Source organism: Berghia stephanieae, chromosome 5, assembly GCF_034508935.2.
Source record: "Berghia stephanieae isolate SIO BIC M18660-M18661 chromosome 5, UCSD_Bste_1.3, whole genome shotgun sequence".
NCBI classification, from domain to species: domain Eukaryota; kingdom Metazoa; phylum Mollusca; class Gastropoda; order Nudibranchia; family Aeolidiidae; genus Berghia; species Berghia stephanieae.
In genome coordinates, this window is record NC_088364.1 from 5544741 (window position 1) to 5556767 (window position 12027).

General features: G+C 52.3%; 1 protein-coding gene and 1 pseudogene across 1 annotated transcript; one reads left to right on the forward strand and one right to left on the reverse strand.

The window, feature by feature from the left end:
* Positions 1–5692: 5692 nt before the first annotated feature.
* Positions 5693–11193, reverse strand: LOC144973841 (uncharacterized). The gene is made up of 3 exons (XM_078916733.1): positions 11064–11193; positions 6139–8958; positions 5693–6035 (listed from the first exon to the last, which is right to left on the reverse strand). The coding sequence occupies exons 1-3, from the start codon at positions 11138–11140 to the stop codon at positions 5693–5695; spliced, it is 3240 nt and encodes a 1079-aa protein (XP_078772859.1). The 5' UTR covers positions 11141–11193.
* Positions 10297–10764, forward strand: LOC144973781 (uncharacterized; annotated as a pseudogene).
* Positions 11194–12027: the final 834 nt, after the last annotated feature.

Below are 12027 nucleotides of genomic sequence, written 5' to 3' on the forward strand. Positions count from 1 at the left end.
CGCCCAGACAGCACAGACCCAGAACAGCAGACCAGAGGCCCCACACCCAGACCCAGACACCAGCCAGACACCCCAGCCACCAGACCACCCAGACCCAGAAACCACACAGCCAGACCACCCACCCCCAGCAGACCAGACCCCCAGCACACCAGACAGCAGACCAGACACCAGACCCCCCCAGACAGCCCCCACCCAGACACAGCACAGCAGCCAGACCAGACCCCCAGACCCCACAGCAGACCAGACAGCACCAGCACCCCAGACACACCCACACAAGACCAGCACCAGAGAGAACCCAAACCCCCCCAGACAGACCCACCCCAGACCAGCCCCACCCCACCAGAGACCCCCACAGCCAGACCAACAGACAGCCACGACCAGAACAGACAGACCACCAGCCAGGCAGACACAGCCCACCCAGACCACAAGACCCACCAGACCACAGACAGCAGCCCCACAGCCAGCCCCACCAGAACACCCCCACAGAAGCCCCCCAACCACAGAACCCCAGCAGACCCACAGACCCCACAGACCACCCAGACCAGCACAGACCAGACCAGACCAGACCAGCACGACAGACCACCCAGCAGACCCAGCACACCAGACAGAACACAGCCCCCAGCAGCCAGACACCAGACCAGCCACCCCACAGACACCACACAGACACCCAGACCCACCCACACCAGACAGACCAGCAACAGACCCAGACAGCCAGCCCAGCCAGAACAGACCACCCAGACCCAGACACACAGACCACCAGACCACACCCCAGCCCAGCAGAACCACCAGACCACACACCAACACAGACCCACCCCAGCAGAACAGACCAGCAGACAGCACACCCACCCACCCAGACAGAACACAGACCCCCCCACCCAGACACACCACCAGCCAGCCCCCCCAGCACCCAGCCAGACCCAGCAGACCCACCACAGCACAGACCCAGCCACACCCCAGACAGCCACCCAGACCAGCCAGACAGCAGACCCACCCAGACCCAGCCAGACCCCCCGCACAGCACCAGACAGCCAGACCACCCCAGACACACAGAACCAGCCCCCAGACCCACAGACACCACCCACAGACAGACCCAGACACCAACACCCCAGACCCAAGACCCCAGCCCCCAGACAGCAGACAGACAGACCCAGACAGACACCCAGCACACCAGACCCCCCAGCACACCACAGCCACAGACACCCCAGACACAGCAACAACCCACAGCACCCACCAGACAGCCACCAGACAGCCCCCCCAGACCACCAGACCCACGACCAAGACCCAGACAGACCCCAGCCCCAGACACACCAGACCCCCCCAGCACCCAGACCCCAACACCAGACCCCAGACCCACAGCCAGCCCCCAGACCAGCCCAGACCCCACCAGACAACCCCACCAGCAGACCCCACCAACAGACCCCCACCAGCCGCAGACCCCACCAGACCACCAGACACCCCCCAGACCCACACCAGCACACAGACAGACCCAGCCACCAGCCCAGACAGACCCACCACCCCACCAGCCAGCCAGCCCCCCCCCAGACCACAGCCCCAACACCACCCCACAGACAGCCCCAGACCAGACCCACCCCAACAGCCACCCCCAGCCACACACCCAGACAGAACGACAGAACCCACCCAGACCCCAAGACCCCCCCCCGCCAGCCCAGCACAAGCCAGAACCAGCCACCACACCCACCCAGACGACACCAGACCCCACCCCCCCAGAACCAGCAGCCCAACAGCCCCCAGACCACCAGACCCCCCCAGCCCACAGGCCCAGACCCGACAGGCCAGACCCAAGACCAAACCAGACAGCCAGACCAACAACCAACAGACACAGCAGCCCACCCCAAACAGCCCAGACCCCAGACCCACCAGAGCAGAACCAAGAGACCACCAGCCCACAGACCCCAGCACAGCACCCCCCAGACCAACCCCCAAACAGCAGCCCCCACACCCCAGCAGAGACAGACAGAAGCCCAGCAGCACACCAGACCACAGCCCCCGCCCCCCAGAACCCACAGCCACCAAGAACAGACCCAGAAAGACACAGCACCCCCACAGACCAGCACAGCACCCCCAGACACACCACCCACACACCAGACACCCCCACCCCAGCAGCCAGCACCCACCCCCCCAAGCCACCCAGACACCCCACCAAGAGAGAAACACCCCCCCGCCAGACAAGACCAGACCCCCCCAGAAACACAGACACACCCCAGACCCACCCCCCAGAAGACAGAACCACCCCAGCCCCCAGACCCAGAACACCCAGACAGACAGCCCACCGCACCAGCAACCCACCAGAACAGCCAAAGAGCCAGACACAACAGACCAGACCCCCAAGCACCGACAAACACACCCCAGCCCCCCCAGAACCAGAGACCAGACACAACACCCAGACCAGCCACCACCAGACCACAGACGCCAGCAGAAAGCCAGACAGACACAGACCAGCAGCCCCGGCCCACCCACCAGCACCCAAGACCCACCAGACAGACACAACCCAACCAGAACAGCACACCCCCCCAACCACCAGCCACAGACCCCCCCCCCAGACCCCACCCAGCCCGCCGCCACACAACCACACCAGACCAGACCCAAGCAGCACACCCCAGACCCCCCACCCAGACAGACAACACACCCAGCACGCCAGACACCAGCCAGACCCAACCACCCCAGCAGCCAAAGCCCCCCAGACACGAAAACCAGCAGACCCACAGCCAACAACAAACAGCCAGCCGCACACACCAACCACAAACACACACCCACACCCCCAGACCCGAAAGCCACCACCACCCCCAGAGCCAGAAACAGACACCAGCCGACCCCACCAACCACCCACCACCCAGCAACCACCCAGCACCCGAACCAACCCCAACCACAGACCCCCAGCACCACCCAGCACCCCCCAAGCAGCACAGACCAGCACCCCCCAGAACAGCCAGACGACCCAGCAGCAGCCCACCCCCCACACACAACAGACCAGAACCCCACCCACGACAACCCCCCAGCCAAACAGCCAGAAGCCCACCAGCACCCCACAGACCCCAACAGCACCAGACCAGCCAGACACCACAGACCCCCACAGCCCACAGACGCCCACAACAGACCCAGACCCCCACAGACAGACAGCCAGCAGCACACAACCACCAGACAGAACCCACAGCCAGCAAACACCGACCCCCAGCAACCCCAGAACCAGACAGCACCCAGCACACCAAACACGACCCCACCCAGACCCCCAACCCACCCCACCAGACCACACCCAGACAGACACACCCAGCCCAGACCACCCACCCCAGACCAGACCCACCAACCCAGACCAGCAGACAGACAGCCCCAGCAACAGCAGACCCAGACCAGACCACCCAGCAGCCCAGCACCCAGCCAGAGACCAGACAGACCACAGAGACACCCCAAGCCAGACCAGCCCACCCAGCAGACCCCAGCCCAGCCAGCCCAACCCAGCACACCGACAAGCACCCCAGACCCCAACCCAGAACCAGACCCCAAACCAGACAGACAGCAGCCCCACCCCAGACCAGACCAGCCCCAAGCCCAGACAGCCAGACAGACCAGACCCCCCCACCACACCCCAGAACCCCCAGACCCCAAGACAGCCCCAGCAGCCAGACCCCAACCCCAGCCAGCAGAGACACCAGAAGCCCCCCCCCACCCAGAACCCCAACCAGACCCCCAGCCCACCCACCCCCCCAGCCCAGACAAACACCAACAGCAGCCACAGCCCACCCGCCCACAGACCCCCCAGCACCACCCCCACAGACCCAGCCCCAGCCCCCACAGCAGACCACCAGCCAACAGACCCCGACCCACACCCCGCCAGACGACCAGCCCCAGAACCCCCCCCCACCCCAGCACCAGACCCCCCCAGCAGAACACCCAGCCAGACCACCCCAGCCCAGAACACAGAAGCCCAGAAGACAGACCACCACCACCCCAGACAGCAGCAACTCACCCAACCACCCAGACACCAGCCAGACCCCCACAGACAGCCCACCGACAGACCACCAACAGACCCAGACCCCAGACACACAGAACCAGCAGACCAGCAGCCCCACCCCCCACCACAGACCACCAGCAGAAGACAGAACCAGACCCCAGACAGCACCAGACCAGCACAGAACCCAGAACAGACCCAGACCCAGCAGGACCCCCCACCAGAACAGCCAGAAACCCCCACCCCAGACCCAGCAGACAGCCCAGACAGAACCCACCAGAACCAGACCCAGACCCAGCACGACCCCCAGACCAGCAGCAGACCACCAACACCAGCAGACCACCCCAGCCAGCACCCCCCGCCAGACACCAGCCCCAGCACCCCCAGACAGACCACAGCCCCAGACAGCCCACAGACCACCCCCAGACCAGCAGACCACCCGCCAGCACAGCCAGACCCCCCAGCACCCAGACCCAGACCCAGAACAGAGCGACCAGCCCCAGCCCAAGCCAGACAACCCAGACCCAGAACAGCCCGCCACCAGCACAGACCCCAGACCCCGACACCCACCAGCAGCCCCCCAAGAACCCACGCCCACAGCAGACCCCACAGCCAGACACACCCAGAACCAGCACCCCAGACCCACCCCCCCACCCCCCAGAACCAGGCCACACAGACCAGACAGCCACCACACCCACCCAGACCCAGCAGACCCCCCCAGCCAGACACCGCCCCCCCACACCCAAGACCCCCAAAAAAAAGCAGACAGCCCCAGACCAGACACCCCAGCAACACCCAGCCGCCAGCAGAGCCACCCCACGCCCAGACACCACCAGCCAGACACACCCCCCACCCACCCAGACAGACAACAGACCACACACCCCCAGACACCCCACACAGACCCCACCAGACCAGACCCAGCCCCAGACACAGAAACCCAGCAGAACCACCAGACCAGCCAGCCCACCCCACGACAGCCACAGACCACCCCAGACACCAGCCAGACCAGACAGCCAGCCAGCCCAGCCAGAACACAGCACAGACCCCAGACACCAGCCCAGACCACCAACCCCCAGACCACATCCCCCCCAGACCAGACCAGCCCAGACCAGACCCCCCCCAGAAAACCGACCCCACCCAGTACCCCCAGCCAACCCAGACCCCACCCCAGACCCAGCAGACCCAGCAACCCCACCCCAGACAGGACCCAGACAGACAGCCAGCCAACAGACACAGCACAGACCCCCAGCCACAGACAGAAGCGACCAGCCCCAGACAGACCCGCCAGAACCCAGCCAGCCAGACCAGACCCCCCAGACACACAGACACCGACTGCAGACCAGGAACCAGAACAGAACCCCACCAGACAGCCAGAACAGCCAGACCCAGACCCAGAACCTAAGACCAGCCCACCCCCGAGCCCCCCCCCCCACCCACAGACCAGACCCCCAGACCAACAGCCAGACCCAGCAGAACAGACCAGACCAGGCAGCAGCCAGACAGACAGACAGCAGACCCCAGACACAGACCGAACAGCCCCCCGCCAGACCAGACAGACCCAGACCAGACAGACCCCAACCCAGAACCCACCCCCCAGAACAGACCCAGACAGACAGACAGACAGACCCAGACCCAGACCCCAGAAAGACCCCAGACCGACAGCCCAGCAGACAGAACCAGCACCAGAACAGAACCCCCCAGACCCAGACCACCCAGCACGACAGAACCCTAAGACCAGACCCAGAACCAGACAGACAGAACCCACCCCCAGACAGCAGCAGGGGAAAAAAACCCCAGAACAGACCAGAACCAGCAGACAGAACCCCCCAGACAGACAGACCCCAGACCCCCAAGCCCCAAAGAACACAGACAGCCACCAGCCACCCAGAAGACAGCCCAGACCAGCCAGACCAGACAGACCACCCCAGCAGGACCAGCCAGACAAGCCAGACAGACAGCAGAAACGACCGACAGGACAGACCAGACCAGACCAAGACAGCCAGCAGACAGAACAGCCCACCCAGACCCAAAACCAGGACCCAAAGAAGCAGACAGCCCAGCACCACCCCCCCTCCCAGACAGGCAAGCCCCACCCCGGGCACCCCAGACAGCCAGACCCAGCCAGAAGACCCCCCACCACCAGCAGCAGACAGACCCCAGACAGACAGACAGACCAGAATCCATTCAGATCATTGGCCAGTTTCAGAATACGTTGCTTAGCAACGGAATTCGGCGTGCCTTGTAGAAGAATGAACGTATACTCCCTAACCCGATGCATCTCCTTTTTCATCTTTACGATTGTTCTAATGAAATTTTTCAAATGATTGTTAACATCAAAACATAATGTAGATTCGTCTTCAGCCTGTTGATTATTTTTGGAGAAAAGTGCCATTATCTCTCTTTTAAACTCTGGATCTTTTTGACTTGCTTTCACCATTTTTGAAACAAGACCGGAAGTGTTAGAGAATTTTTCGTACTTTGTAGCATCATTGACAGCTTCTCGTTGTTGAAGGGCGCGTTGAAAAAGTGACGCTTTCTGTTTACTCTTTTGTATTTTGTGCCGTTCATGAGAGACGGGAGATGGGGCATTCTTGGTCACCGCATGTTTGACGACGAGTGTGCGGGTATGTTGCAGCACCCAGTTGCTGTCAGGCTTGCAAAAAGATGAGTGATAGGGTTTCATACATTTCCAGCACATTTGAAACCCACATTTACATAACATATACGGACATCCGCCATTTTTTTCAATAAACTTTTTACAACTCGGACAGAGTCGCCCTTCAATTTTCACCGTCACTGGTTTTTTCGTTTTCTTGTCTTGAAGAGCTGTGATGGGTTTTGATTCCTCTTCGACGTACTCTTTGGCTGGTGTTAGGCTCGGAAGTTTTTCCATGTATTCCTCCGCTTGATCGCATCTGGCGGGCCAATGGGCGGGTCCCAGGCAGGTGAAGCAGAGTTTATTTCCGCATGCGCAATTCACGTCGACGCAGAGAACTTGTGATTTGGAATCTACTTTTATCACCCGCCCACATCCGGAGTGTGGGCACCACTTTGCATTCTCCATTGTTTCTAATTCTTCCTCTGTCTGCCGTTTTAGAAGAAGGGCTACTTCTGAAACGTTTAGAATGGACATTAGGGTTACCGAGCCTACTTTTGTATTGCAGTCGTAACCAGCACAAGCCATTGTCGTTTTGCCTTCAGAGATACTCGTTCTAAAGTGTGATGCCCAGCATTCGTCACACAGCAAATGTCCGCAAGACTTCAACTTCGTTCCACTCACAGAATCAATCCTTGATGACGTCACATTGTCGTAGCATACGTCACAGAACAAGTCTTCTTCATCCATCATTTCTATCGAATATTCTACATCGTCAATTGTTGTTTTCTCATTAGATACTGATGCAATCGCCATTTTAGACATTTCACTGGATGGGTCAAACACTTCTACTTTCAATTTCATACGACTGTTCAAAAATTCAGAATCGCTCTTCACTTCTCCTGAAACATTCCTCTCGACAAATTCAAGACAATTCTTTTCCTTCAGATCAAGAAGAACGCAAGCTAATGCGTTCATTATATTGGGAATAGATGTCTTGGCAAAAGGTATGACGTCAAATAGATTCTCCATCTTGCCTTTAACCATGGAATTAAGAGCTACCTTATATGCAGACAGTCCGTTGTCATAGAAACCGTCATAAACAAATACTAGATGAGAAGAAAAGTCATTCCCTTTTGTGCATGATTTATACGTGGCGAGCAGGTTTGCGATGTCATCTGTGACGTCAAGGACGAAACGTCTTGGCTGGCAAGATGCCTCAGCGTAGAGTGAGCCGTAACTCTGCTTCAACTCCTCTCGAGATACTTCAGATGTTGGCAAAATAACACGAAAATATTCTAACTTATCATTAATTAAATTACTTTGTCCATTAGAAGACGTTTTACTAGACACAAATTTCTGCTCTGCATCAGATTTGTCCTCCGTTCCGTCACTATCAACAAATACAATGTGGGATTTCTCATCTTCACAAATAGATACACGTGTTGATTTTTTCTTTGATTTTTTCTGGACAGAATCTTTCTTCAAAACGCACAAGTCTTTTGCCTTCTTTGCTTGGGATATCAGTGTGTCCATAGCAAATTCTAACGTACTCGGATCAGGATGTTGGTAATAGTATGTGATCAGGTCATCAGTTTCATCGGTCTTTACGTCATCATTATTCTCACAGTCATCCCACATTTTGTTGACGTCATCATCAATCTCATCACAATTTAGACGTTCCAATTCTCTCGACGTGAATCGTCTTCTATGGGTTGCCGAGACTTTTTTCTGTGTTTTCACGTTAGATTTGACCTCCAGCTCTCCCGTTTTGCCCTCAACCACTGACACGTCTGTGTATTTGGGGTTATAGGTCAATGAACAGCTACGAGGGCAAGGATAAAACACTTCTAGGCGATATTCTGGCTTCTCCTTTGCAGATTCAGCTCCAGTTGTTTCCTCTGTTGCTTTTGGTCCGTCCGCAGTGAATACCTGTACAACACTGTTTCTTTTCAGTTTTCCTTTCTTCGTCAAACGAGAATTAGGAAAAACTTTCAATCTTTTCAATTCTTCAGCTCGATTCCTCCTCCTCTCCCTCTTGGACTGAACGTCGGCGGCAGAGTCCAAGGAAAATGAAAAATATTTGTTATTCTTTGGGGCGATGTTAGACATTCTAGCGTTGTTGCTCACGAGACTAACGCAGTTTGCCCGTCTTTTCAATTTGTGTTTCTCCAGCATCGACACAACTGCTCCTTTGTTGAAGTCTCCTGCTTTGATCATCTGACCAATCATGGCGGGAAGACGCCATCTTTGATGTTTGTTGAGAGACAGCAGCACGTCGGTCTTGGATAAAGTGTCGCTGACCAGCTCGTTCTCGTCGGAGCTATCACGGATGAGTCGAGTGAGGTCTCGTTTTCCAAGGCTTGTGTGGCCCAGTAGGCAGGCATGGCGACCGTACCTGGTGACAAGCAGAAAAAAAAAATAAATAAATAAATGAAAGATAAATTTTCAAATCCCACGTCTATTTATAAAGTCTTCAAGATCCATAAAGCCTCCGAAAACGGAGTTTATCCCGGTTTATGTGGTGTTAAAAGCACTGGGGAAAATGTTAGCTATCCCTTGGATATGACACTAGTCAATAGTTAAGTGCTTTCCTCCACATTAAATAGTCTCAGCTACCCAATGACTACTTGGTTAACAGAAGAGTCAGAAAAAGACTCGACTGCAACCATCGGAATATGGCGATCCCAATTGTCATGTATGCTTTACTAACTGAACCATCGGAAGAAAATATATTCGTTTTTATTATTATTAAATTTGGCCATTAACGACCATTGACAAATTGACTTTATATTCTATTACAACTTTAATTAATCTAGTGCTCCATGATAATAACAATAATAATATAATAATAATAATAATAATAATAATAATAATAATAATAATATAATAATGATAATAATAATAATAATAATAATAATTATATAATAATAAGATAATAATATAATATAATAATATAATAATAATAATAATAATAATAATAATAATAATAATAATAATAATAATAATAATAATATAATAATAATAATAAGCATATATCTATAGCGACTTTCGTCGAAACCTCAAAATTTAAGTCATACAGATACATGTTGCCTTTTGTAATTAATAATTAATAATAATACAATTCCCTTTATTCATATCTAAGGGTACTTTGTTTCTAGGGTCGACTCCAATGGAAGACTGGAATAACTCAGGCGTCAGCCGCAGTGCAGCACAACAAATTGAGCTAGGGCGAGGTGATTTGCTCAAGGCCACACAGCGCAGCGGGTATTCGAACTCGGAATCTTTCGGGTATGAATCAAAGACCGTACCGCTGAGCCACGCTGTCCCATAATCTAGAACTCACCTCAATGCCGATAAAGCACTTGTTTACTTTAAAGTCAAGTCAGAAAATCGTTTTAGCACAAAAAAGCTCATTATAATCAATCCGACCCGTGATCACGCTCACTGTCGCTTGACATTCGTGAAAGTGGAGAATTGGTAATCATTCGGCTATCGACACAATGAGGAGGAGGAGGTAGAGGAAAAGAAGAAGAAGAAGAAGAAGAAGAAGAAGAAGAAGAAGAAGAAGAAGAAGAAGAAGAAGAAGAAGAAGAAGAAGAAGAAGAAGAAGAAGAAGAAGAAGAAGAAGAAGAGGAGGAGGAGGAGGAGGAGGAGGAGAAGAAGAAGAAGAAGAAGAAGAAGAAGAAAAGAAGAAGAAAGAAGAAGAAGAAGAAGAAGAAGAAGAAGAAGAAGAAGAGAAAAGAGAAGAAGAAGAAGAAGAAGAAGAGAGAAGAAGAGAAGAAGAAGAAGAAGAAAGAAGAAGAAGAAGAAGAAGAAGAAGAAGAAGAAGAAGAAGAAGAAGAAAAGAAGAAGAAGAAGAAGAAGAAGAGAAGGAGAAGGAGAAGAAGAAGGAAGAAGAAGAGAGAGAAGAGAAGAAAAAGAACGGAAGAGGAGAAGAAGAGAGTGAAGAAGAAGAAGAAGAAAGGAAGAAGATGAAAAGAAGCAGAGAGAAGAGAAAGAAAAGAAGAAGAAGAAGATAGAAGGAGAAAAGAAAGAAGAAGAAAGAGAACAGAAGAGGAGGGAGGAGAAGGAAAAGAAGAAGAAGAAGAAGAAGAAGAAGAAGAAGAAGAAGAAGAAGAAGAAGAAGAAGAAGAAGAAGAAGAAGAAGAAGAAGAAGAGAAGAAGAAGAAGAAGAAGAAGGAGAGAGAAGAAGAAGAAAGAAGAAGGAAGAAGAAGAAAAGGAAGGGGAGAGGAGGAGGAGGAGGAGGAGATGAAGAAGGTATTGAAAAGGAACAGGCGAAGGAAGAAGAAGAGAAAAGCAGCAGAAGGAGAAGAAGAAAATATGGGATATAAAGAGGAGGAGGAGGAGGAGAAAAGAGGAGGAGGAGGAGGAGAGAGGAAAAGAGGAAGAGGAAGAGAAAGATGAGAAAGAAGAGGAAAGAGTCGGAGAAGGAGGAGGCTGGAGAGGACAGAAGCAAATACATTTACTCTTTAAAACTAAACATAATGAACTTTTCATACATTTTAGTAGAATTTGAATTCAACCCTCTTAGAGTATTGCCGGAGCGAACTCCGCCTTTGCTGACTTTAAAAACCATTTTGTCGTCTCTAAAACGCTGCAGGTGATTCGAGTTTCCTCTGATCTCTGTTCAAATTATTTTACTTTTATATACACAATGGTTTTCAAACGGTGGTGCAACTTCTTCCAGTGTATACAAGTTAAAAATAGAACTATGCGGTTATCTTATTATTCGAGTATTTCGATTGGCTGGGACTACCGGCGGGAATGTGTCAGGCACTAAAAATAGCAATTATATCACAGGCTTTTCCTGAGTTAATTCCTTTGTCAATGAATCGATCTCTCCTGGCTTCGCGGAGGCATTTGAAATACTTTTTTTTTTCCTCCGGTAACGGTTTGTTTACTTGTTTGTTTGTCTGTTTGTTTATTTTCTCGCCATGGTTAATGTCCTATAAAATATTAGTTTTTGTCGAAGAAGCGGTCGTATTTTTTCATGCGGATATTTCGTTTTGTTTGTTGTCTTCCTTCTTTCTGCATAGAATTAAACGAATGAGAATACGTACGGAGCCTGAAAAGCATTCAGCGTCATTTTATCGTTGGCTGGGAATGTAAGCATTACCATTCATTCGGTCTCTATGTCAACATAACGACACAAGAAAAACAACAAACAATATCAAAATCCACAATAAAATGGTTCAGAACTGTTGCGTATATTGATGCCACAATAAAGCTGTCAAAAATGAAGTTAGAGAATGTGTGTAACCATGTATTATAATAACCTATAATGTGTTTTCCAACCACCACATCTTCACTCACTATCTACTACTACACCCACCATCACCACTTCAATACTACCACAACTACTACAACCACCACAACTTCATCATTATCATTACCACTACACCACCACCACATCATCATCACTACTACAACCACCACCACTCCATCATCATTACTACCACTACT

Coding starts and splice junctions, on each gene's coding strand:
- LOC144973841 (XM_078916733.1), bottom strand. CDS start 11,140: ATGGTTTTTAAAGTCAGCAAAGGCGGAGTTCGCTCCGGCAATACTCTA. Junction 8,959..11,063: donor AATTCAAATTCTACTAAAAT/GTATGAAAAGTT, acceptor GCTTGTCACCAG/GTACGGTCGCCATGCCTGCC. Junction 6,036..6,138: donor AATGATCTGAATGGATTCTG/GTCTGTCTGTCT, acceptor CCTGTCTGGGAG/GGGGGGTGGTGCTGGGCTGT.